Source organism: Talpa europaea (assembly GCF_964194135.1).
Source record: "Talpa europaea genome assembly, chromosome: 16".
Classification (NCBI taxonomy): domain Eukaryota; kingdom Metazoa; phylum Chordata; class Mammalia; order Eulipotyphla; family Talpidae; genus Talpa; species Talpa europaea.
Genome location: NC_140084.1, coordinates 46,205,673 through 46,232,241, shown reverse-complemented (window position 1 = coordinate 46,232,241; position 26,569 = coordinate 46,205,673). Strand labels below are relative to the sequence as shown.

The 26,569-nt window shown below is 46.7% G+C and overlaps 1 protein-coding gene across 2 annotated transcripts; it reads left to right on the top strand.

Moving 5' to 3' along the window:
• Window positions 1–1,056: 1,056 nt before the first annotated feature.
• ZNF541 (zinc finger protein 541) lies at window positions 1,057–26,072 on the top strand (the record flags this gene model as incomplete). 2 transcript variants are annotated; one of them, XM_084257123.1, is made up of 15 exons in its annotated part: window positions 1,057–1,363; window positions 4,333–4,576; window positions 6,420–8,277; window positions 9,610–9,668; window positions 9,930–10,089; window positions 10,308–10,475; window positions 11,288–11,612; window positions 16,805–16,868; window positions 17,400–17,542; window positions 17,910–18,013; window positions 19,151–19,226; window positions 19,769–19,857; window positions 25,134–25,274; window positions 25,426–25,607; window positions 25,702–26,072. In XM_084257123.1, the coding sequence occupies 15 exons, from the start codon at window positions 1,057–1,059 to the stop codon at window positions 25,868–25,870; spliced, it is 4,089 nt and encodes a 1,362-aa protein (XP_084113249.1). In that variant the 3' UTR covers window positions 25,871–26,072. The 2 variants fall into 2 exon arrangements, with proteins under 2 accessions (XP_084113249.1, XP_084113250.1); XM_084257124.1 differs by lacking the exon at window positions 10,308–10,475.
• Between the last annotated feature and the right edge of the window lie 497 nt (window positions 26,073–26,569).

Here is a 26,569-nt window from a genome sequence, read left to right as displayed (position 1 = left end):
TCTGTTGTTAGAAACATGTTTTTATCTCACAGTGATCTAGTCTTTTAAGTTTTGTTATCTCGTTGTCCTATATATATTTTTTCTAGTGCTGGGATGCTTCTGTAGGTTTATGTGCAGTTTTTCTCTCCATTTATTTAGTTTTCCTGCAGATGACATGGTTCTTCCAGAGTCCCAGGTCTCCATTTCCTATGAACACCTGGCCGTATTCCCTTGATGGCCCCAGAACCCAGACTCCAGGGTAATGCTCTTTAATGGAAATATGATATGAGCCACTATATATGTTAGAATTTTCTAGTCGTTTAATTAAAAAGGAAAGTGGCAGATGCCAGTAATTTTAATATATTTAATCTACTCTATCTGAAATAGTAATATTATCATTTCAACATGTAATCAATGTAAAAACATATTCTTACTGTCCATAGTCCTCCAAATCCAGCATGCACTTCACACTCACAGCACATCTCACTTGGGGACCAGTCGCATGTGCTTCATGACCACACAGGACTAGCGGCCATCATATTGGATGACAGCTCCAGACTCTGCATCTGAATCTGACTCTCCCATTGGGACTACTTGAGTTCATAGGCCTGGCTTTGAGTTTTCTCAGTGTTGCTGGCACTTGGGATCTTACCGCTGTTTTGAGCTTGGCTATGTATTAGAAATGTTCTTTTGTCATAAGTCTATGTGTTTATGGCTGGGAAAAGAGGTCAGTCCACCTCTTCCCACCATTGTGGGAAATCCTTTAATTCCTTCCTTAGAAGTCTAATGATGGAGGTACCCTGATGCCCAGTTTACAGATGAGGAGGTAGGCTACTGGAGCTTAAGTGACTTACCATGGTCACATGGCTGCTGAGCGGCAGAGAACTGTCTCAGGAACAGATCTGCTTGATTCCAGGCCACTGTTTTTGTCCTTCATGCTGTATTCCCATCTCATAATTTTGATTCCTCATCATTGCTTTTCAGGAGTTCTAAACCTCAAGAGCACTTTCCTCGACTCCTTACCCAGCCTAGCTCCACGGGAGAGAGCTCTTGGTTACAACCTGGCAGTAGAAAGCCATGGACCAGTACAGCTTGGGGGACGAGGGCACCCTTCCATCAGAGATGCATCTCCCTTCGTTTTCTGAGAGCCAGGGGCTCAACTGCAGTGACACCCTCAACCGGGACCTGGGTCCCAGCACGCGAGACCTGCTGTACTCTGGCCTGGGTAGTTTGGACCTGGATCCCAGCCTTCCAACACCCGACGTGCCTAGTGAGGCACTGGAGGACAACTTAGATGCCCTGTCCCTGTACTCAGGAAAGGACAGTGACTCCGTGAAGCTGCTGGAGGAGTATGCAGATCCGGAGTCTCAGACTTCCTTACATGGTGAGCCTGTCTCCCTGAGCCCGAGGGCCTGGAGGGTTGAGAGGGAGTTCTGTGGTCACCAGGGGTGGAATCTGTTTGGACCGATTAAGGAAAAGTTTCTCTTACACAGGTGAATAGGGACCAGTCACTTTTTTCCTACTTGGGAATTGTTCCCAACTTACTAGTTCAGGAAACTGAACCCTGAGCCTCGGGGAAAATGTTGGGAAACTTGGATGTTTGGGGATATTCTAATCTTTTGTGGGATGTGGGCAGGCCTTTGAGTTGATGGAGGTATTGTTATTACCCACACCTCACAATCGCTTCACATTTCCAGCACTGGGCAAACGAGGAGTTTTTAAACAAAATTGTTAGAATTAATCTCAGATGTTGCGTTGATTCAGTGCCAGGTCTTTCTCTTCAGCAGTAGAGGAGCGAGGGGACAAAGGGTGGAGCTGGTGAAGAACTTGATATCCGTTTAGTTTGCCTTCAGACTTCCCACACACAATAAATTTTTTTCTTTTTTTTTTTTTCTTTTTACTTTCTCCTTACATTGTCTGGTAAGTTGTTTAAGGGGGTTGACTGAGCCAGAACAGTCTGGTATTTATAACCACACCACGTGCGTGGAAAGCCACATGTGAAACAACCCTGCAAAACAGATATTAACCTTAATTGGTACAGGCAGCTCAAGAAACATCCTGAGCACTTGCTAGAAAGAAAAACCTTCGACGACTCCCCCACTCCACACAAGATGTACTAGAAAAGTCATTAGCCTTGTCGCCTTGTGGGGGTAATAGCTAATCTGACACCCTGGAATCAGTGGGTGTGTCCAGAGCGTCTGTTCTGTCCTAAGCACTGGGCCAGGCCTCGGGGTACAGAAGTCGGTGCTCAACCCAGGCCAAAAGAACTGCCTGAAAATTGCTGGTAATGTGCATATGTGCGTATTTTGATGGGAAGAGAAATTCATAGGAATTTCAATATTATGTATGATTCGTTAATCTAATTCACTTTCTCCTAATTTGTTTTCAACTTAAATTGTTTATCTTATAAGAGAAAGGAATCAACTGAACATTATATTTTGTCACTTTATACTTCTCTAACTTAATTCAGATTCATATAGATGCATATGTTTATGTTGGTTTTTCAAATTAGAAGGGTAAATTAGAAAATAAAAGTAATTAACAAGAAAAATCCCTCTCTTGGCTCCCACACAGAGGTTTTTAAAAACATGGGTGAAACCACACAACGGTTGTTTTGCAGAGATGTGTTAGTGCTATTCGAAGTTTTAAAAACCTATTTGCTTTCTTTACAAGGGTAGACCATTCAGCTTTACAATAAAAGCTGCTCCACTGTATTGTCAAGACACACTTACCTTGTTCACCAGGGAGCCTGCCCTGGTGGAGAGTGTACACACACTTACACACTCATATGTGTTAGAACTCTACTTTCAGGGGACGATCTAGTGGCTTTTTGGGACAACTCTGTTTGCCTATTTGCAGTGTCCTTGCCAATTTTTGGAAAACATTTTGTTTTCCGGTTACTTTAATGAGCATTTTTAGAGTAACTTAGCAAGACTAGGACTTGCTTCCTGAGGGAGTTCTGTTTTTCCTCATTTAAAGCTTTTGGCATCATTCCACCACTTGTCACTGTCATTTCAAGCTGCTGAAGAACAGGCAAGTTAAGTGACAGAATGCCCCAGGTCAGAGACACAGTTGGGATGAGGGTCGGGCCTCTGAATTGCCAGTCCAGCTTCCTCACTCAATGTCTCTCACACTACCTCGAAGCCACAGAGAATTAGAATGCTGGGCCCGGTGTTGCTTCCCTTCCCAGACCCTGGCCTGTTGGGTTCTTGGATGCCACTTCTGCAGCATCTTGGTTAAATGGTGGTTTGTAAACTGGCCCATGAGGCAGTAAACTCATGAGGCAGTATCAGCCATCATGAAGACCCACCAAGTGGCTGGGAAAAACCTGCTGTGACTCATTTACCCAACTATCCAATATTGAGTGCCCCTGAGTGTCAGCATGGGGTTCTAGGAGCCAGGAACCCTGTGGCGAGCGTGCAGCATCCTCCTGTCCATGGCCCTCGTTGTTTTACATAGCTCCCCTTTAGTCACCAAACCCTACTGTGTCCCTAGGAGCAAAACAGAAGAATCTTTCCCCTCCACACACTGGCCCTGCAGGCATGAGATCATCTCCCCTGTCCTGCCTGTGCACTCCCACATCCTTCACCTGTTCCTCAGGTGACATCATTTGAAGGAACACCTGTGAAACAGAAAACATGGAAACTGCCAGATACACAGGAAAAGGAAAATAAAAATGACCCAGAGTCTGAACTGTCAGTCCCATTCTCTCATTTTGTTTTCTTTCAAATTCATTTTTTTTTTAAAGACTGGGGTCATTTTGTCTTGCAACAGATTTTTTTTCTTTAGTACTACATGAATATCCTTTCATGTCACCAGATATTTTTCTCCAGTTTTATCTAAAATGTTTATGTCCATGACTATTTACTATATAGTAACCTTCTTGTGGGATGCTAGGTGGTCTCCCATATCTCACCAAGAAAAGCAGTGCTGCCTTTAAAACTCCCTTGCAGTGAACTCTTATTGCAAATTGACATTTCCTTCCTTAACTTAGAAACCCCAAAGTGGAAAGAATTGCTAGGAGAAAGGATTAGGCTTTTCTAAAGTCTTGGGTTGCATATTCCTGGATCACCCTTCTGGAAGTGTCCCTTGGATGCTGGAATCCAAGGGGTCACCTTGTCCTAGAATGTCTCAGACTGCTGCTGCTCCCTGACAGTGTTCCCCAAATGGGATGCCATCCTGCAAGTGTTGCCTGGTCCTCCCAAGTCATGTTTTCTGTGCAGGACGAGCTATCAGTGTGGGAAGACACGCACTGTTCTTGGCCTCCCCTTCCCAAGTGTGAGCTAGTAGTGAGTGTCATGTGATAGCTCAGCGACTTCCCGCCCTTAACCTGTGCTTTTTCCTTCTGTTTAGAACTGGGATTAGGCTCGCTTAAGATGCCTAAAGAGGCTGATGAAGGAGGCAGGGCTGCCTCTGGGAGTGCGAGGAAAGGAAAGCGGCAGCACAGCTCCCCTCAGAACCCACTTCTGGACTGCAGCCTCTGTGGGAAGGTGTTCAGCAGCGCCAGCTCTCTTAGCAAACACTACTTGACGCACAGCCAGGAAAGGAAACACGTTTGCAAAATCTGCAGCAAGGCCTTTAAACGTCAGGACCACCTGTATGTGGAGTCTGTTCAGAAACTGCCTGTTCAGGGGGTTGGGGGGGGCGTGGGTGTGTCCCTGTGCCTATCCCTCCCCCTGTGCCCCCATATGGGTCAGGTTTCCCACTTCCTCAGTCTCCAGATGTGTGTAGACACACTTGGCTGTGGACTCCATTCTTGCACTGCCAGGCCCCCAAATTCACTCCATCGAGGGAATCGCTGTTGGTCTTGTGGTTCAGCCGTACATCGTGGCTCGCTCCCCCAGCAATTAATCATGGAGAGAATTGGGCTAATTTTCTGGAGAAACAGTTCCTGGCGCAGGTCTGAGGAAAACAGATCGGCCATCCAGGAGGACCCTGTGCTGAGATGATGGGACAGGGAAGATTCTGAGATGCCTGGCGCTAGACTTGGTGGTGGAACTTTTTTTTTTTTTAATTCTTCATTTTAGAAAGAAAACCCATCATAAGAAATAGGAAAAGAGTTCCATTTGTTCTTAATGTCTTGGGGAATAAGCTTTTTTGCTAGTGATGAAGGAAAGACAGCGTTTTATCAAACCTAGAGACTTGCAGGTGGGACATGGCACGGCTTGCATTCCACCATGCTTCTAGCCTTTCCAGAGAGCTTTGGTGAATCTGACTTCATCTTCTCTTCTGACCTCCCACTACCCAGGGCAGGAAAGTCATTTGCTCAAGTAACAGTTGGGAGATTATAAATGAGGTCTCATGATTCCTCCTCTGTTGCTTCCCTCAGATGGAAGCCAAGGGCCAACCTTTAGTGACAGGCTTTGTTAAATGGAACATGCCCCAAGTGTCACGTTTATTAGAACCATCCAGAAAAGGACAATAGGCAACTTAGGGATTGGTTTACTCACTTATAGCATACTAATGTAGGTATAAGCATGCTATGCATATGAAACGTATTTGTGCTCATTTGTATTTTCAGAAATTATGGGCACATTTAACGTTTAGTAGAAAGTTTTTGCTGATTAGGCATCTGTCAATTTTGTTTTCTTTCCCTGCTGTGGGGATCCCAGATAGCTTTCCCCGTAGAGGACTCTTAAAAAAAAAAAAGATTTATTTATTTATACAAGAACTGGGGTACAGGTCAGAGGCGCGGGAGGGTGAAAGAATTCACCAGAGACAGAGTGGGGAGCAGAACAGGCAGACGGACCGAAGACACTGCTGAGTGGAGCAGCGGGCAAGACAGGAGAGGTCTGCTGCGCCATGTGGGTTTCTCCCTGACCGGCGGGGAATCGAACCTGTGCTGCAGAAGCTGCGGACAGCTTCACAGCGTGGCGCGCCACCAGGGAGGCCCCCCTTAGAGGACTGTTATGGAAAGGTGAAGACTCCTTTGTTCAAGGATGGGTCATCCCCAGGCTCGCCTTTCCTCAAGTGCATTCTGTAGATCTTTGGTTGTCAGGGATGCTGAGCAGGGCTTTTTGCAAAAATCCGTTCCATGGGCAAGTCAGTTTGAGAGACGTGGAGAGTTAAACAGAGTTCTGTCTATTCACTCTATGAGGCTTTGCAATTTGTTGTGTAACCCTCCAAGGAGCAAATGGTGTTTTCAACCTTATTTGCCAACTGAGCCCAAGTCCTCAGGGAGCAGCCCTGGAGGACTAGTGTTCCTTGGAAACCCACTTTGGAGAACTGTGGTCTGGCTTCCATAGATTTTGTTTTTCTCGGATGAGGGGTCTGCCTAAAAGTGAGGGAGAGGAGTCCGCCTTCTAGATTGCCCCAGCAGGGCCTTTTGGGGGGTAGAGCCCTGTTTCTGAATGGTGCTACTGAGGCATCGCTGCCCTGTGGTGTTGGGGAGCCTTGTGCTGGGGGGTGCCTGCTAACTTCCTTCTTGTGTGTGACTTCAGGACCGGGCACATGCTCACCCACCAGAAGACCAAGCCCTTCGTGTGCATCGAGCAAGGCTGCAGCAAGAGTTACTGCGACTACCGCTCTCTGCGCCGCCACTATGAGGTCCAGCATGGCCTGTGCATCCTGAAGGAGGCCCCCTCAGAGGAAGAAGCCTGCGGGGACTCCCCCCACACCCATGAAGCGGCTGGTCAAGCAGCAACTGGTGGTGTACGGGCCCTGGTCACCCCGGAAGCCAGGTCGCCCGGCTCCCTATTACCCAACCGAGACCTACTTCGCTGTATCGTGAGCAGCATCGTCCACCAGAAGATTCCTTCTCCTGGCCCAGCCCTGGCAGGGCCTTCAGACAGCAGTGAAGGGAGGAACGTGGCCTGTCCCTGCCCACCCTCATCAGGGTCCTGCACCCCAGCCAGTGTTCCCATGGCCTCAGGAACCCTGGGCCCTGAAGTTCCTGAGGAACCCTATCCCCCGTGGAAGGAGCCAGCAGCTGATGGGCTCACCACTGTCCACTCCAGGGCAGCAGAGAATGGCGGCCCTGAGCGGGCAGAGTCGGAGCCTCCCCTGCTCCAGCTCCCATCCACCCTGGAAGGCTGGCCCGAGGGCAGCCCTCTGCCTGCCTGTCTGCCTCTGTTCCGAGGCCAGACAGTTCCTACTGGTCCACAGTCTTCTGGCCACAACTTCCAGTGGCTCCGAAACCTGCCAGGCTGCCCCAAGAGCAAAGGGAGCAATGTGTTCGTGGTCCACAAGGCCCCTGGTGTGCCACCCCGTGAGGGCTCTGAGTCTGGCCCCGCGCCCAGCAGCGCCTCTCCTGAGGGGCAGCTCTCACCCAGTTCCGGCCCCAGTCTGGAGGACTCCCTTCTCTTACCCCCCACACACCTGAAGGTACCCGGGGAGGCCTTGGGAGACCCTAGATATGCAGGTGGGGAAGACGCCATGTGGGCTTCTAAGAAAAGCAAGTTTGACTGCGACTCCTTCTCCTGGCAGAACCCGGGGGAGCCGGGGCTCCAGGATGCCCAGAAGTCCAGTGGGCTCCCATCGGATGCCACACCGCTCTTCCGGCAGCTGTTCTTGAAGTCTCAGGAGTCTCTGATGAGCCATGAGCAAATGCAAGTGTTCCAGATGATCACCAAGTCCCAGCGAATCTTCTCCCATGCCCAGGTGGCTGCGGCTTCCTCCCAGCTGCCTGGGCCGGAGGGCAAGCAGGCCACCTTGAAGCCACTGCAGGGGCCGTGGCCTCCGCAGCCCCTGCCACTGACTTCTTTGGCTGATTCTCTTCATGCTGATCCTGGAAACCCAGAGCTTGAGGGATCCCCGGCCCGCCGGAGGAAAACCACATCTGCGTTTCCCAAAGAGGCTTCTCCTGGCAGCAGCCGGCGTGATGCTAAGGGAGGACCAAAAGTGGGCCCTGCTCCACCATCCCTCTCAGCGTCAGCTCTGGACCCTCCCGGGAATCCCAACATCTCCTCTCTGGCCAAGCAGTTGAGATCCATGAAAGGGACCTTGGACCTGGGGGACATCTTCCCCTCCGGGGGCCCACGGCAGGCCTTGTTGGGTGGGGATGAGCCACCAGGCACCCAGCTCCCTGGGAAGCAGGCCCAGGCTGAGAATGGCTTGGCCTCTGGAACCATGAAAGGTGAAAAAGGCACAGCATGCTCCCGGGGAGGAGGTTACAGGCTCTTCTCCGGCAACCCCAGGGCTCAGCGTTTCTCAGGCTTCCGTAAGGAGAAGGTGAAGATGGACATGTGCTGTGCGGCTTCTCCCAGCCAGGTAGCCATGGCTTCCTTCTCCTCTGCCGGGCCCCCAGTGGATGCCCCCCGGGACTCCAAGTCCAAGTTGACGATACTCAACAGAATCCAGGTATCTGCCCTCCTGGGACCCAGCCCAAGTGAAGCCAGGCCCTCCTCGTTTCTAATGTCACCATTTACTGGTGGTCCAGGTGCTTCAGTTAAATCTCAGTGAACCCTCAGGTGCATTTTTATAGAGGAGGAAATGAGGGTTCAGAGAGATGGTGGCGTGGCCTTCTGGGTCTGGCTTCTTCCCCTAGCATCATGCTGTCATGGTGCATCTTCCGTGGGGCCAGGATCACAAATTTGTGCTTTTTTATTGTCGGATCATAGTCCTGAACATGCATCATGTTCTGTTTCTTCATCCAGAGGTCACAGACTTTGGGGTGGTTTCCAGTTTTGGGCCATCACATATAAAACTGCTGAGAACATTGTGTTCTGAGGTTTTTGTGATGATGTGTGTTTTAATTTCTCCTGAGAAATACCTAGGAGAGGAAGCTCTCCTCCGCCCATTTTAGGCTGTTACACTGTTTTCCAGCGCAGCAGCATCGGGTCACCTCCCCACCCACTGTGTGTGAGGCCCCATAGTGTCCTCAGTACTTGTTACTGTCCTTTTTAAATTCTAGCCACCTGGAGGGAATGATGTGTCCTGTTCATGCTGGTTTGATTTGCATTTCCCTGGTAACTGGTGATGCTGAGCATCTTTTTATGTGCTTATTGGCCATCAGTCTGTGGGGAAGTATCTGTTCAGATCTTTTGTCCTTTAAATTGGGTTGTCTTTTTTTTTTTTCCAAAAAATTTTTTAAAGGTTTATTTATTTATTTATACAAGCACTGGGTACAGTCAGAAGCGCAGGAGGGTAAGAGGATTCACCAGAGCCAGAGCGGGGAGCAGAGCAGGCAGAAGGACCGAAGTACACTGCTGAGGGGAGCAGCGGGCGTGCCATGCAGGACCCTCCTCCGGTGGCCAGGGAGCAGCCGGGGATCAAACCGGCGCTGCAGAGGCTGCGGGCAGCTTTGCAACCCAGCGCTTAACCACTGCGCCACGGGGGAGGCCCTAAATTGGGTTGTCTTTTAATTAGTGAGCTGTTGACATTTTTTAGGTATTTGTAAATAAATCTTTTGCCAGATATAAACCTTATAACTTTTTTCCCTCATTCTATGACCACTTTTTTTGTCATGTCTTTTGAAGTACAAAAGTTTTAAATTTGGATGAATCCAGTTTGTTCTGTCTTATGTTTGGTTTTGGTGTCAAGCAAGAAACTATGGCCAAATCCAGTATTGTAAGGTGATGTTAGCTTTTTTGTGTTTTGTGGTTTTTTTTTTTTTTCTTTGACAGTCTTACAGTTTTAGCTTTTGCACACCTCATTTCCAATACATTTGCTCAGATGTGTTTTCATCTTCAGGGTGGAAGTATCTACAGGCTTCCCCATCAGATGAAGGAGGAGAGCGTGGCAGGAGGATGGTGAGTTCAGAAGCCCCTACCCAGCAACCTGGCAGCTCACCCCTCGGGAGTCCTCTGGTGGCTGTTCTCTGCTGGCCCTGAGTGCTTCGAGTCCTAAAGATGCCTGCACCAGGCCATGAAGAACTGGGATATCATCTTCATGTCCTGGGGTTCATCAAGAGTTGTCAGTAAATCAGATTTTAAAAGGTAGAAGCAAGGCAACAGTGATTGGGGACGGGTTCCAACTTACCACTTCTTCCTTTCTGCCTTGTCTCCCTGCAGTAGCCAGCAAAATGGGGTCCCTCCAGACTGGGCGGAGTCAAGGAGCACTTTTGTCTGCAAGAACTGTAGCCAGATGTTCTATACGGAGAAAGGACTGGGCAGCCACATGTGTTTTCACAGCGACCAGTGGCCATCACCCCGAGGGAAGCAGGAGCAGCAGGTGAAGGGGGTGCACGCAATAGGTTCTCTGCTTACAGGGTTGCTGACAGGCTTTGGGGAGTACACAGCTGGTGGTTGTCATGATGGGGCCGTTCTCCCAGGGGAACTTGGGGAGGGGTCCAGGGGTCAGGGCTATTCTGGCCCGGGCTCAGGCTGCAGAGGCCCTTCTGCTCCCTGCCTGCTGTTTCTCTTAAAGAGCAGTCTGTTCTCTGTGTTTAGGTGTTTGGCACAGAGTTTTGCAGGCCAGCAAGACAGGTACTGCAGCCAGAGGGGGATGGGCAGAGCCCCCCAGGAGCCAAGAAGGCCTTGGACAGCACAGCCACAGCCTCAGCCTCTTTGGTGATCCCTGTGGCTCCAGCCAGCCGGCCCCTGGGGAACTCGGCCAAGGTGGGTGCTCACCAGCCTGAGGAAGCTGTGGGAGAAGCTCAAACCCAGCACCATGGAGAATCCTGACTGCAGAAGAGCTTGCTTTGCATGTTTGTTCAGTTATTTGACATTCACTGAGTCACCTCTGTAGCTGGCCCTGTGCTGGGGACACAGTAACAGATATGCCAGCCCCAGCCTTAGCTCCTGGGGCTCGCAAAGAACCAGGAGAGGACTGAGCCAGCCGAGGAAGTCAGAAAGGTATTCCTGGAGGAGGGATATTGGAGCTGAGACCTGGAGGGTGAGGAGTAGGATTGGCAGAATGGAGGGGAGCATGTGTAGAGGTGAAACAGAGGGTTGTCGTTTATAGTGCTCAGTCTGTTCTCCTATGCTAAAAGATCCCACCCGGAGAAGGATGTGCTGACTCCAGGACAGGAGGCATGAATCCAAAGGGCTCTGTTGGTCTCACAGGAGCTGTTGTCATTTTGAGAACAGTTTTTAATTTTTTCACGTGGTGATTCTGCGTCTCTAACAGATGCTCTGTCAGTGCCAGGCAGTTTAACTATGGAAGCTGTCCTCATACTGTTCTAAAACCCCAACTCTCGGTCTCCGAGGGGGTGCGAGTGCATGAGAAGGCTTCAGGCTCGGTATCTTGGGTCTGGCAAAGGCCTCTGTGCTGAGGGCTTGGGGCACACACAGGCTGGGGATGCATGTCATGCATCCTTCCGCCTCTGAGGTCAAGACACTGGTCCTGTTCTGGTCCATCTTGAAGACTGGCCTGGGCGATCGGGGACCTCAAGTGAGCCCTGGTGGTTCTGAAAGCCCCTCTTCTCCAGGGACAAGAGAAAGACAGGGAGGAGAGAGACATCAAGGACAGCAACCAACATAGAAAGCGGAAGAAGCGGTCCCAGCCCAAGTCACTGTTCCTCCCTCCGGCACCAGTGACGATTGGGGAGCCAGGTCCGGGAGGATGCCACCAGAGCTGCCTGCGGTCCCCAGTGTTCCTGGTGGACCACCTCCTGAAGGGATTGTTCCAGTGCTCTCCCTACACACCACCCCCCATGCTGAGCCCCATCCGGGAGGGGTCTGGGCTGTACTTCAACACTCTGTGTTCCACATCTGCGCAGGCTGGGCCCGACCAGCTCATCAGCACCGTGCTTGGTGAGTGAGGCTGGGCTGGCACACTGATCTGTCACACAGTGGCCTGTTGGGAACCACCACCAGTTCTCTAGCCTATGACTGTGCTTGGTCTAGGGGTCCTTTTGCCATCTAGAAGTATCCCAGGACAGTCTTGGCACCTAGAATTTTACAGTCAGAATGTGCCTACCACCCTTCTACCTGTTCTGTAGAATTTTCAAAAAACCTCATATTATTCACATACCTTAGGAGTCACTCATGTAAAGCATACAGTGCAACTACCACACAATCTTATTTTAGTGCTTTTTCTTCACCTAGCAGAACCCCATAGCCATTACACTCACACACACCCCCCACCACCCCCACACCATGGCCCCGTAGCTCCCATTCTGCCAACCCTGGGAACCATCATCTACTTCCTCGCTATGGAGTTTCCTGTTCTACACTTTTCATGTAACTAGAATCATACTACACATGATGTTTTATTTATGTCTCACTCTTCATCCAGCATTCTGGTTTCAAGCTTCAGCCTGGATCAGTGCCTGAGTCCTTGTCATGGTTTGGCCTTGACCTGTTGTTTGGACAGACCTGTTGTTTGTATTTACCCATTAATCAGAGGATGGACATTTGTCTCTGCTTATTGCCTTTTGTGAATAATACTGCTGTGACTACTCATCTACAGGTGTTTGTTGGACAGATGTTTTCCTTCCTCTTGGGTAAATACTTAAGAGTGGAATTGCTGGATCATATGGCAACTACTTTTAACAGTTTAAGGAACTGCCAAACTGTTTTCCAAAAAGACTGAGTCATTTTAAATTCCCATCAGCATTTGTGTGAAAGTTCTGATTTTACCAGTCTTGCCAATATTTAAATGGTCTTTATTACAACCCTTCTAGTAGAGTGAAATGGTGTCTCATGGTGATTTTGATTTGCATTTCTCTGATGGCTAATGATGTTAAGCATCTTTCTATTTGTACCTCTAAGAAAAAAGATCTCTTCAGGTCCTTGGCCCATTAAAAAAATTGAGTTATCTTTTTATCGTATTGTGAAAGTTTCTTATAATTCTGGATGCAAATCCCTGATCAGATACATGATTTACAACCATTCTCTCCTACGTTGTCTGTTGTCTTTTCATTTTATTTATGGTATTTTTTTATAGTACAAAGATTTTTCATTTTGATGAAGTCCAGTTTACTGATCCTTTCATCAGTTGTGCTTTTGATGTTGTATCTAAGTCTTTACCTGACCACGGGTTGCAAAGATTTACTTCTCTGTTTTCTTCTAAGAGTTTTACAATTTTTCACATTTATTTTTTTTTTTTTTTTTTTTTTTTTTTATAGAGGCATGCCTTATTTATTTGTTTGCTGGTTTGTTTGTTTGTTTTGTTTATACATGCACTGGGTACAGTCAGAAGCACGGGAGGGTGAGAGAATTCACCAGAGCCAGAGCGGGGAGCAGAGCAGGCAGAAGGACCGAAGTACACTGCTGAGGGGAGCAGCGGGCGGCAGGAGAGGTCTGCACGCCATGTGGGACCCTCGCCCGGTGGCCGGGGAGCAGCCGGGGATCGAACCGGCGCCGCAGAGGCCGCGCGCAGTTTCGCAACCCAGCGCTCAACCGCTGCGCCACCAGGGAGGCCCAGTTTTTCACATTTAAGTTTTGATCTATCTCAACTTTCGTATGTTGTGTAAAGTAGGGGTTCATTCTTTTGCATATGGATATACAGTTATTGTAGCACCATTTGTTGAAAACACTTTTTTTTCCATTGAATTGTCTTGGAATCACCATATGTGATTTAAGATCTTTCTTTTCAAATACATTTACAGCAACAGATTGCTCTCTGAGTACTACATTAGCGGCAGCTCATAAATTTTATTATTTTGCATTCTTTTATTTACTCATCTCAAATTATTTTCTAACTTACTTGATTTCTTTGATACATTGAGTATAAAGGAATGTGTTGTTTAATTTCCACATATTTGTGAATTTTCCAAATTGCCTTCTTATATTGGTTTGTTATCCGATTATGGTCAGGGAACATACTTTATGTGTATTCAGTCCTTTTTACATTTATTGAGGTAGGTTTTATAGACTAGAATGTGTTCTGCCCTGGACAGTGTTCCATGTGCTGTTGAGAAGAAGGTGTTTACCTGGTGTTGAATAGAATGCTCTAGAGATGTCTATTATGTCTAATTAGTTCATAGTGTTGTTCAAGTCTTTTATTTTCTTGTTGGCCTTCTACCTGCTTTTGTCTTATCCGTTATTGAAAGTCTTGAAATCTTCAACCATTACTTTTTGTTTATTTCATCCTTCAGTTCTGCCAGCTATTATTTCATGTATTTTTGGACTCTTTTCAGTTACATTTATATTTATAATTGTCTTATCTTTCCAATACCTTGATCTTTTATTACTTTGACATGATTATTATAGCATTTATCATTATGATAATTTTAGTTTTAGTTATTTCTAGTAACTAGGGTAACTAGTTATCTCTAGCCTCAAAATGACCCATCTCTGTTATGGTGGTGGTTTGCTTAGTATATGTTTCTTTGCTCTTACTGTCAGCCTATTTGTGCTTTAAAAATAAGTGCATCGGGAGCCTCCCTGGTGGTGCAGTGGGTTAAGTCTCAGCACAGGGAAGCTATCAGCAGCCAGGCTGGGGGACTGACCCATATGGCGAGGCAGACCTCTCCTGTCTCCCTACTGTTCCCCTCAGCAGTGTATTTCATTCCATCCGCCTGTTCTGCTCTCCATTCTGTCTCTGGTGAATCCTCCTAGCCCACCACCCAACACCTCTGGCCTCTACCCCAGTTCTTGGATGCATAAATAAAATAAATCTTTTAAAAAAAATAAAGTGTGTCACTTATAGACGCATTAATTGGGTTTATTTTTTATACACTCTGACAAGCTCTGCCTTATGATTGGTTTGTTAAGTACATTTCCATTTAATGTTATATTAATATAGCATAATATATTATAAAAAATATAATGATGTGGTTGGACTTACAATTACCATTTTTTTACCATTTTGCTTTTTATTTTTGTATGTCTCATCTTTTTCTCCCTTGTGTTCCTCCTTCCCTGCTTTTTTTTAAGTGAAAAATTATTTTATGTTCAACTGCATAATTTGTTCCTCAAGTAAATATCCATGGGTCAGTCACCCAGTGCCAGCAATGAACTGGTGAAATTTCCTGTGAGCAATATTTAATTTTTTCTGGTTGTACTTTGGGGAGAGGTTTATTAAAACCTCCCTATTCTACCATGTTGTAGGTGAGTGCATATTTTTAATTGTAATATTTCAATTATTTCCATTTCCCATTCTCCCCCTCCCCCACTGGCAACCACTTTTCCATTCTTTGATGATATGAATTTGACTGTTTCAGATACTTTACCTAAGTGGAATCATGCAATATTTCTCTTTCTGTGAAAGGCTCCTTTCATTTCACATGATGTTCTTTAGCCTGATTTTGTCCCATGATGCAGAATTACCTTTTATTGTTTCCAATTTTCTACTACTGCTTCTAGAATAAATCCTGGATGCTATTCAGGGGCCTTGCAGCTCCTTGTCCTGACATGTCTTTTCCTCCACCATGCTTTTATCTTTCCTGCATGCCCTAGCTTCCCCTCACAAAGTTACTTCTCCCCCAAAATGCAATGACACTTCACATCTCCACAATTTTTATACTATACCTCCCCATTCATCCCTGCTTTAAAAATCTCATTCCAAACTGCATCTCACATAAAGTATCTTGCCCTCTGTGGAGTTCATGTTCATTGTCCTCACTCTTTTTATTTTTTATTTGATGAAGTGACTTTTTAAATTTCTTTCCCCACTACCCATCCCAGCCTTTCTCCCTCCTCCCTTATTCTTAGCGTCAGCAACCTCACACTTTGGTCATCAATGTCCACTGGTTTATTATTATTTTGCTTTGTTGGTTCATCCACTTTGCCTCCTTATTGTGAAATCATACAGTATTTGCCTTTATGTTTTGTTTTACTTTGCTGCACCTCCTACTCCTTTGCTACTTTGCTACTCCTTCCATTTTGCTGTAAGTGGTAACATTTCATCTTTCTTTATAGCGGGACAGTATTCTGTTGTGTATAGACCACATCTTGATTCAATCCTCTATCTAGTTGTATCCTCACTATTATTTGTAAATAATGCTGCAGTTAACACTGTGGAACAAGAATTTCCCTTTTTATTTTAAAAGGCTAAGTTGTATTCCGTGGTGTGTATATATCATATTTCCTTTATCTTTTCATCTGTCAGTGGACATTGAGTGGGTTTCCGTGTCTTGGCCATTGTGAATAGTGCTGTAATGAACAGAGGAGAGCAGGGGTGTCTTCAAGATTTTGATTTTAGTGCTCTTGGGATAAATGCCCAGGGGTGGAATTAATTGATCATATGGTAGTTCTGTTTTTCATTTTTTAAGGGCCTGCATCCTATGTGATCTTTTTTTTCAATTTTTTTCATTTTATATATTTTTACATCATTTTTCATTTTTGAAAAATGTATGCCTTTTCATCTTTGTTATAGTCCCCATACAACCCCCCCACCCCCGCCGTTTTTATCATACTCCCTCCTCCCTCCCCCCACCCATAGTGTGTCTCTGGTTTATAGTTGCTTGTTGATTTTGATTTTTGCTTCATTATAATTAGTCTTTTTCCTGGTCCCTTATTTAGGTTTTCTAAATTCCTGCTATGAGTGACACCATCTGGTATTTTTCTTTTTCTTTCTGGCTTATTTCGCTGAGCATGAGCCCTTCCAGCTCCATCCATGTTGCTGCAAATGGCATGAGCTCATTTTTTTTGATTGCTGAGTAATATTCCATTGTGTATATGTACCACATCTTCTTGATCAGGTCATCTGTTTTTGGGCATTTGGGTTGTTTCCATAGCTTAGCTATTGTAAATAGTGCTGCTGTAAACATAGGGGTGCAGGTGCTCTTTTGAATTGATGTTTCTATGTCCTTTGGGTAAATACCTAGGAGTGGAATTGCTGGATCATATGGATGCTCCATCTTTAGCAGGTTGAGGAGTCTCCACACAGCTTTCCATAGTGGCTGAACCAGTTTGCACTCCCACCAGCAGTGCAGGAGAGTTCCTCCTATGTGATCTCAAGGAGGCAACTTTCAGCTGCCCTGTGAAGGTAGGCAGAAGGGGCTGTGTGGACCATTTCCGATCAGTCTCCTTGAGGCTTTTTGCTGTGTGTTTTCTAGACCAAGTGGATGGCGCTTTTGGCATCTGTGTGGTGAAGGATGACACCAAGATCAGCATTGAACCGTAAGTTGGAACAGACTTAGAACTGAGGGCTCTTCCACAGTGGGGGTGCTTTCCAGGATCAGTTTTTTCCCCAGGGCTCCTTCACAGAGGGGTCAGGTCTAACTACAGAACCTCCCAGGAGGGAAGGACTGCATTTCTCCTGGTATATGTGGGATGATTTCTTCTGTCCCGATGTACCATGGAGGGACAGAGTGTGCAGGACCTTGGGGTGCTGGGTGAGATTGGCTGTGTACGGTGTGAGACTCATGCATCTCTGTGAAATGTGGTTGGTTGGGTGTGGCCGTGGAGGTATCAGCTGCTCCCCTGTCCTAGCCCCTAGGACAGATACTTGAGGCAGAAACCTGGAAATAAAGGAAATCAGAACCTTAGAGAGGGTTCTGAAATGCCTGCCCATATCTGTCAGGGGTGAAGGCCTGAGGTACCTGAGAGATGGCAGTTTTCCCCAAAACAGTGCTGTGGCCTAACAGCAGGTTCACAGCTCACCTCTATTTTATTTCTCATCTTGGTCATGCGTGTGTGGCCTCATTTCAGACACATCAACATAGGAAGCCGGTTTCAGGCAGAGATCCCAGAGCTTCGGGAGAGGTCGCTGGCCGGAATCGAGGAGCATATAGCATCTCTGGTCTGGAAGCCGTGGGGAGATGTGATGACTAACCCAGAAACACAGGATCGAGGTGGCTGAGACTTGGGGGGCAAGTTCCCCAGCTCCCTCCTACCCCCATTTCTGCTCCCCCATCTCCAAGGAGTCTCTACTCCCAGTTTTCACTGTGACCCAGATCTGCCTCCCTGGGGGAAGTTAGCCCATCTGCCTTCTGCTCCTCCTCTTCTGTCACACAGTGGCTGGTCAGGTCATCCATAGCAGGTGCCAGGAGCAGGGGGTCTGCCCTTCTCCCTGTCTCTCAAACCTCACACAGTCTGTAACTGAGATGGGAGGGAAAAGGAGCCCCTCTCTGTGTTTTTGGGGAGCCCCCCTCCCAGTCCTTGCTGACTCTGTGTGTCCTCTCCCTCGCACTCTGCCTGGGCTGCTTGCTGGAAGCACAGTGACCGAGCTCTGCAATGTGGCCTGCTCTAGTGTGATGCCGGGTGGGGGCACCAACCTGGAGCTCGCTCTGCACTGTCTGCACGAAGCCAAGGGCGACATCCAGGTGAGTGAATGGGCAAGGGCAGGCTCAGAGGAGCCTGGGGATCTCCCTGCTCCCCTGGGGACATCTGCATGGGGTTCAGCAGCTTGTGAAAACCAAAGGCAGGCTGCCTACTTCTCCCCAGTGGCTTTAGGGTTAGTGGTGTCCTGGTGAGCTGCAGGGGAAATGCACAACTGTGGGCTTGATGAATCAGCTATCTCTCTGGGGTACATGCTTCCTCCCGAGGTGTATCCAGGCACTGTGGCAGGTGGCCTTGGAGACTGGATTCAGGTTCTGCATTAATCCACTTTATTTATGGAGCTCGATCTCTCTGATAAGGATTCCATGTATGAAAACCTCTGATGCATCAGAGACGTTCCTGCCTCCTTCCCGGACCCCCTCTATCCTGAGGTCTAGAAAGGAAATAAAAAGTCTAGCCCTGAATCTCAGCACTTGAGACAGGGACCTAGGACTGTTTTCTTAAGCTGAGAGGCAGTGATTAGCACATAGTAGGTGTTCAGTAGAATGATCAGCACATAGGGTCCTACCTGGACCTGGTCACTGGTGCTGGGCCATGGTTGACTTAGGAGCATCTCTGCATTTCATGATCTGTGGCTGCTGTCTTGAAATTGTTAATTTCTGAACAAGAGGTCCCAGGTTTTCATTTTGCATCAGCCGCCGATCCCGTAGGTTACACAGCTGGCTCTGACTAGGCTTATGCTGGTGAGCAGGACCAAACCCCTCTCTTTGGCAGGCTTCTTTCATAGGAAAGTCAAAGCAGATGATGGTTAAAATGGTTAAAAATAGATAACGATGGTTAAAAATAGTTAATGATGAGTGTCCTGAAGGAAGTGAAATGGGCCACTGACAGGAGGTGGTACTCTTTTAAAACACTAGTCCTTGATGAAATAATAAGGGGCTTATGACAGGATGAATCCCCACACATACAGAACCCCCATCAAGAAATCTAACTCTGAAGAAGATAATGTCAGCTGTGCTCCACAGCTGGCTTAGTGACCAGCACTCCCAGTGGGGCCAGGCCCTGCACTGGCCAGTAGCCTGGGGTAGTAAAGGCTTAGGCGCTGTTAGTGGTTTTCTAATGAGAGGGTGACTGCAAGTGTCTCCCCAACCTCCTCCCTCTGTGAGTACCTGCCGTTCCAGGTTGCCCTGGAGACCCTCTTACTCAGAGGACCCCAGAAGCCTCGGACTCACCCCCTGGCTGACTACCGCTACACGGGTGAGCAGGAGAGGGCTGCCAGGTGGGGACTGTCTGTGAGACTCCAGGGAGCCCATCAGCCCACACGGGCTTGTGCCTCTGGGCATGCTCCTGGGGGTTTCATGCTTTTTCCAGGAGGGGCCTGTCCTCTCCAGGGGGACCCAGTGGGCATTGTGTTTTTCTCATTGGTTCCTACTGTGCCCTTTTTTCCAATGGTTTCTGGGCTCTTTTTAGCCTGGCCACAGAGAGTGGAGGCGGGCCCAGGGCAGTGCTTGAGCACAGCAGCCCTAGAGTCAGGCAGCTGGACCCTACACCCTTGGCAAGATACTTAACACCAGCGGAAGCCTCACTTGCTGTGTCTGTAAAGTGAGGTCTTTACCTGCTAATGTTTTGTGGGGGTTGTGTGAGACAAAGCAAGTGAGTGGCTGAGCAAAACACTTGTCACATAATGGGTAATGCTGGGTGCTCAGGGTGATCTGCATTTCAGCCACAGCTAAAGTAGCAATGTCCTGCACCCTCCCCACCTGCCTCCCCCCCCCACCCCCTGGGCTGTTTCTACACAGGTTCAGACATCTGGTCACCCATGGAGAAGAGGCTATTTAAGAAGGCGTTCTGTGCCCACAAGAAGGACTTTTACTTAATACACAAGACGGTAAGGTGGACACAGGAGGGCTGATTGGATATGGCCTTGCCTTGCACGGCTCAGGCTGAGGGGCCTGGTGCTGCTGGCACCATGGGCAGTGTATAATTTAGAAGGCCTTTGTGGTGAACAGCTCCAAACAGCACCGAAATGCATCACATACTCAAAATAAAGCCCTCGTCCCCTCCCACAGCCTGCTTGTACTCATGACCTCTGAGTGCTTGGTGGTACACATAGAGGCATTTACTGCCCGTTTCGATCTCAGACGTAAATGCCTGTGCTTTAAAGAGATGAGATCATATGACCCTGCTGAGTTTTTTGCTCTTTTTTGTTTTTGACTGGATGTGCACAAAAACGCACATAATCAACGTATGAGAGTCAGTGTTTTAACATATTGGTGCACTGGTAAGACCTTTACCATGATCAAGAGAAAAGAAGCCCCCAAAGTAATAATTACCATGTTAAATACTTTAAATGAATATATTAAAAGTTAATATAAACTCAAATGAGAATGGTTCCTCCCCAAAGGTTCCTCCCCACCCCACAGTAATCCTTCCTTCCTGCACCCTGGTCCTTAGTCAATTCCTTACCTGCTTTCTGTCACTGTAAATGTGTTTGTATTTTCCAGCATTTTCCAGATAGTATTCCCTCTTTATCCACAGTTCACTCTCTGCAGTTTCAGTTACTTGTGGTCAACTATGGTTTGAAAATACTAAATGGAAAATTCCAGAAATAAAGAATCCTTTATGCTCCATTCTGAGTAGCACAACAAAATCTTGAGCATCTTGCTGCCTTCTGTCCTGGATGCGAATCATCCGTTAGTCCATCCTGTACACCCTACCTCCCCCTTAGTCACTCAGTCCTAGTTGTTTTCACTTTTTATACTTTTCTGTAGTGTCTTTATAATTGTGCTATTCTATTATTAGTTATTGTTGTTAACCTCTTTCTGGGCCTAATTCATAAGTTAAATTTCATTGTAGGTGTGTATGTAGAGAAGAAAGAGTTTATGTAGGGTTAGGTACTCTGCAGTTTCAGGATCCACTGGGCTTCTTAGAACATGTGCCCCTTAGGGTATCTTAGAACCTGAGGGAGACTGCCATAAATGGAATAATCAAACAGGATGTGCCCTGCTTTTGGCTGGCTTCTTACACTCAGCATTAATTTGAGACTTAACCAACAGGCTGTGTCTACCAGATTTTTTTTTTTTTTAACTGAGGAGTATTCCTTTGTCTGAGTATACTGCCGTCTGTTCAGCCATTCACCTGCTGAGGGACTTGCAGTTGATTTACAGTTATTGGCGATTATAAATAAAGCTGCTGTAAATTTATACATCTTTGTACGTGTACTGCTTTTAGGGAAGTAAATGACTAGATCTCATGATAGGTATATTTTTTAATTTTTAAAGACACTACCCAATTGTTTTCCAAAGTGATTGTACAATTTCACATCCTACCAGCAGGAGAAGAGTTCCAGTTGCTCCACAGGCTTAACAATACTTAGTGTGGTCAGTTTATTTTTTGTTGTTGTTTTAAAGATTTATTTTTATTCATTTATGCATACAAGAACTTGGGTGTAGGCCAGAGGTGCAGGGGGGTGAGAGGATTCACCAAAGGCAGAGTGGGGGAATCTACTGAAATACACTGCTGAGGGGAGCAGCGGGAAAGACAGGAGTGGTCCGCTTCACCATGTGGGTCAGCTCCCTGGCCAGGGAGTGAACTCATGTTGCAGTGGCTGGCGGTAGCTTGATAGTGCTGAAACTTAACCCCTTGCGCCACCAGGGAGGCCCTGGTCAGTCTTTTTGACTAGACTTGTAATGGGCACTGCATTTTCCTAATGACTGATAATACTGAGTACATCTTTTCTGTGTCTATAGGTAGGCTGTATCTAGAGGTGACCATGATGTCACCTCTTGCATTCCTGATACTGGTAAAAAAGGGATGGCTCTTTATTCTCAGCAATCTGTCTCAGCAATCTGTTTTTCTCAAAAGCTTTTGTGTTTTTTGATTTTTTTCTATTTAATTGATTTCTGCTCTGCTATTTATTATTTTTATTCATCTGCTTATGTTGGGTTTCATTGCTCTTCTCTTCTCAGTTTCTGAAAATGGAAGCTGAGGCTATTCATTTGAAATACTTCTTTTTCCCTAAGAATATCACTTAGTGTTACAAATTTCCCTCAAAAATACTGCTTTGATAAGTCTTGGTATCTTGGGTTTGCATGTTTATTCAGGTCAAGATACTTTTTAAATTTCCCTTTTGATTTCCCTTTTGACCCATGAGTTATCTAGAAATGTGTTTTTTCATCTCCAGATATTTGTGGATCCTCCAGAGTTGTTTGGTTATGACTTTTTAATTTACTGTCATTGTGGTCAGAGAAAAAGTTTTTGGGGAATACTTTCAACTTAGTGACCTTCGTTAATGGCCCAGAACATGGCTCATCTACATCTTGGTAGATACTCTGAGTATGCTTAAAGAAGTTTGCTGTGCTGTTGGGTGGCATTCTATAAACATCAGTCCAAGATGTTTAGTGGTGTGGTTGTAGTTTTCTCTGCATTACTGTCTACTTGTCCAATTATTGAGAATGGGGTCTTAAAACATTTGACACTAGCTATGGGTCTGCCTGTTTTTCCTGCCATTCAGGTTTTGCTACCTGTGTTTTGGAGCTCGAATTTAGATGCATAAACATTTAGGATTCTTATGTCATATTGATTATTTTTTTAGTAGAGGCATGTTTTATTTATTTACTTATTTGTTTATTTTGCTTGTTCATACATGCACTGGGTACAGTCAGAAGCGCGGGAGAGTGAGAGAATTCACCAGAGCCAGAGCGGGGAGCAGAGCAGGCAGAAGGACCGAAGTACACTGCTGAGGGGAGCAGCGGGCGGCAGGAGAGGTCTGCGCGCCATGCGGGACCCTCCTCCAGTGGCAGGGGGCAGCCGGGGATCGAACCGGCGCCGCAGAGGCCGCGGGCAGCTTCGCAACCCAGCGCTCAACTGCTGCGCCACCGGGGAGGCCCCATTATGTCATATTGATTAATTGACTCTTATCATTACGAAATGAGTTTCTTTTTCCATGGTATTATTTTCTTCTCTGAAACACACTTTTCCTAATTGTGTTATTTATTTATTTTTTTAAAGATTTATTTATTAATGCGTACAAGAACTGGGGTACAGGCCAGAGGTGTAGGAGGTGAGAGGATTCACCAGACACAGAGGGGGCAACAGAACAGGCAGATTGACTGAAATACACTGCTGAGGGGAGCAGCAGGGAGACAGGAGAGGTCTCCTGTGCCATGTGGGTAGCTCCCTGGCCAGGGATCGAACTCATGCTGCTGTGGCTGCGGATAGCTTCATAGGTTGCGTCTTAACCCCTCATGCCACCAGAGAGGCCCATTTTTTCTAATTTTAACAGAGCCAGCCACTCTAGCTTTCTTATGATGGGTGTTAGCACAGAATATCCTTTTTTCATTTTCTTAGTTTTGACCTATTTGTGTTTTTATATTTGAAGTACATTCTTATAGGTAGCATGTGTTGGGTGTTGCTTTTTTATTCCATGTGAAATATTCAGTCTTTTCATTGAGATGGTTAGAACATTTATTTTTAATGTGATTACGGATTTGGTTGGCTTTAAGTCCTTCATTTTGCTGTTGGTTTTCTATTTGACCCATCTGTTCTTTGTTTCTCCTTTCTACTTTTTCCTGCCTTCTTCTAGATTAACATAATTAATTGCTGGTTTAGTAGCTATTGCTCTGTATGTTTTTGGTGGTTGCTTTGGGTTATAGCCTGCATCTATAAGTGATGCTGGTCTACCTTCAAGGGGTTTGATAACACTCCACGTGTATACTCCCATTCTCCTCCCTTTATACATACTGCTATTGTGCATTTTATTTTATATCATGAAGCCCAGCTATACATTGTTATATTTATTTGAACAGTTATTGTTAAAATATAGTTTACCCACAGGATTACTGTTCACACTGCTCTGCATTCTTTTGTGGAGATCTGTGTTTCTAGCTGGTATCATTTTTCCAAAAGGAAACAATTTAAACCCTTTAACACTTTTGATAATGAAGGTTTGTTAGTGATTGAATTCTCTCAGCTCTTTCATTTTTAACCTTTTTTCAAGAAAGATACCTTTGCTAAGGATAGAGTTCTAGCTTGACAGGATTTTCCCCCTTCAGTAATTTAAAGATGTTCTACTTTCTTGTTTTTCTTTCCAACAGCAAATATCTGAATTCTTTGTCTTTGATGGTCTGTACATGATGTGTCTTTTTTTCCTCTGGCTAGCAGATTTTAGGAATTTCTCTTTATCATTGGCTTTGAGCAATTTTATAATGTGCATCTAGTCTTTTGGTGTGCTTTTTTCTTTCTTTCTTTTTTTTTAAAAAAGATTTTATTTTATTTATACAAGAACCAGGGTACAGGTCAGAGGTGAGGAGGGGTGAGAGAATTCACCAGAGATAGAGTGGGGAAAAGAACAAGCAGATTGACTGAAATACACTGCTGAGGAGAATAGTGGGCGAGACAGGAGAGGTCTGCCGCGCCATGTGGATATCTCCGTGGCTGGTGGGGATTGAATCAGCACTGCAGAAGCTGCGGACAGTTCCACAGTGCTGCACTCAGCTGCCTGCGCAACAGGGAAGCCCTGGTGTGCTTTTCTTAATGCTGTTGTGGGCTTGGGTTCTAGTGAGCTACTTAGATCTGTGGGTTTATATTTATAGTTTTTATTAAATTTAGGGAATTTTTGGTCTTATTTTTTTCAAACATTTCTTCTAACTGTCTCCCTACCCAGGATTCCACTTAATGTGTTTTCAACTTCTCATGTGGTTTTTACAGAGGCTGTCATTAATGGGTTCACTTTTTAGTGACGGGAGGAACAAATAGCCAGACTGTGAAGCCCTAGGATTAAATGGTGACCTTGACACTTCCTCCTCCTCTTCTGGGTCTCTTTCCCCATACTGTGGGGCTCTTCCCAGCTCCTGCAAAGGTGGTCATTAGTCCTGCTTGGTTAGGCCTGGCTTGCACCAGTGTTCCTTCATGCACGTCTTCCCTTAGGGAGGGGCTTGTTGCTCAGAGCCTGTAGGACTTGGATTTGTTGCCTACAGTGGCTTCACTCCAAAGCCCTCTGGAAGATATTTCTGCCCCTTGTGGCAAAGGGACATGTCCAAAGGGACTGATGTAGGGACTGATGTTTTGGTGGCTTGGCCTCATGTGGAGGGAATTTAAGGCTCCATGACCTCCTTACAGCTGCTCCTGAGGTTGCCCTTCGCCCCTTTTGTTTTCTTTCACTAGATCCAGACAAAGACTGTAGCCCAGTGTATTGAGTATTATTATATCTGGAAGAAAATGATCAAGTTCGACTGTGGCCGAGCCCTGGGGCTAGAAAAGAGGGTCAAGAGAGAGCCAGATGAGGCAGACAGGACAGAAGCGAAGGTAGAAGTCCCGGATCTGGAGTTCCCAATGGGGGAGGAGGGTGGAGGGCAGAGGGAAGGCTTCCTTGCAGAGGACATTTGTGCCCTGGATCTCTACCTCCCCCTTACACGGATGAAAGATCATCCTAATGTCATTTTCGTCTCCTCTGCAGGTCACTTGCAGCCCTCGAGAGAGACCCAGCCACCGACCAACTCCTGAGTTAAAGATAAAGACCAAGAATTATAGGAGGGAGTCGATCCTCAACTCCAGCCCAAACTCAGGCCCCAAGAGGACCCCTGAGCCACCCGGGAGTGTGGAGGGCCAGGGTGTTTTTCCCTGCAGAGAGTGTGAAAGGTACTAGCCCTTTACCTGGACATGCTCCCACCTCCCCTCCCTCAGGACCCCATGCCTCCCCTTTGCTGACCTGTGTCCTCTGATGACTCCTCAGGGTATTTGACAAGATCAAAAGTCGAAATGCCCACATGAAGCGGCATCGGCTCCAGGACCATGTGGAGCCCATTGTCAGGGTGAAGTGGCCTGTGAAGCCCTTTCAACTGAAGGAGGAGGAAGAGGATGAGGAGGAGATAGGGTCAGACATTGGCCCCCTGCAGTGGTGATTCCCTAGTGGGAGCAGAAGCAAAACAAGTCTCTCTTCATCCTCTCCAGAGTACCTAGGGTACCCCTCTGCTTCCCCCCTTCCCATACCCCATTGGCCAGCTTACTTTGCAGATAAAGCGGCATTTGACTGTGAAACAGGCAGGAGAAGAACACGGTTATGGGATCCCCATTCCGGGACCACCGAGGCCCATTACCAGCACCAGAGGCTCTGTTCTCTTAGTTAATAGTCTCTCATCTGTCCCAGTTCCACTCCTCAATGGGCAGGGAGGCTGGAGAGGGAACAGGTTAGATCTGGATAGCTCTTAAATCTTCGTCTAGGTTTGGGGGTTTGGTTACATGTGTTAGATAAGGCCAAGACATAGAGAATCAGTGGGAAGATACCTTCAGATCTCCAGCATTTGGGGGGGGTCCCTCCCTAGGGGTCTCTCTGCATTCCAGTTTCAGTCCCTAGTCTTGCAAAGACTTGTACATTGTTAGGTTTTTTTGTACACCTCTACTTGTAAATCTTATTAAATTGGGTTCTTGAGCCGCTGTCCTCTGGTTTCCCTGACCCATTGATCCAGCTGAGTAGCTCTGACCAGTTGCTGGAGCCATGGAGATGAGTAAGCTCTGGAGGAGCTAGGGGCCTGGTACATTTGTTCAGCCATCATTTATGAAGCATCTACTATAGCCTGTGCCAGACAGTGCCCCCTTCTTGC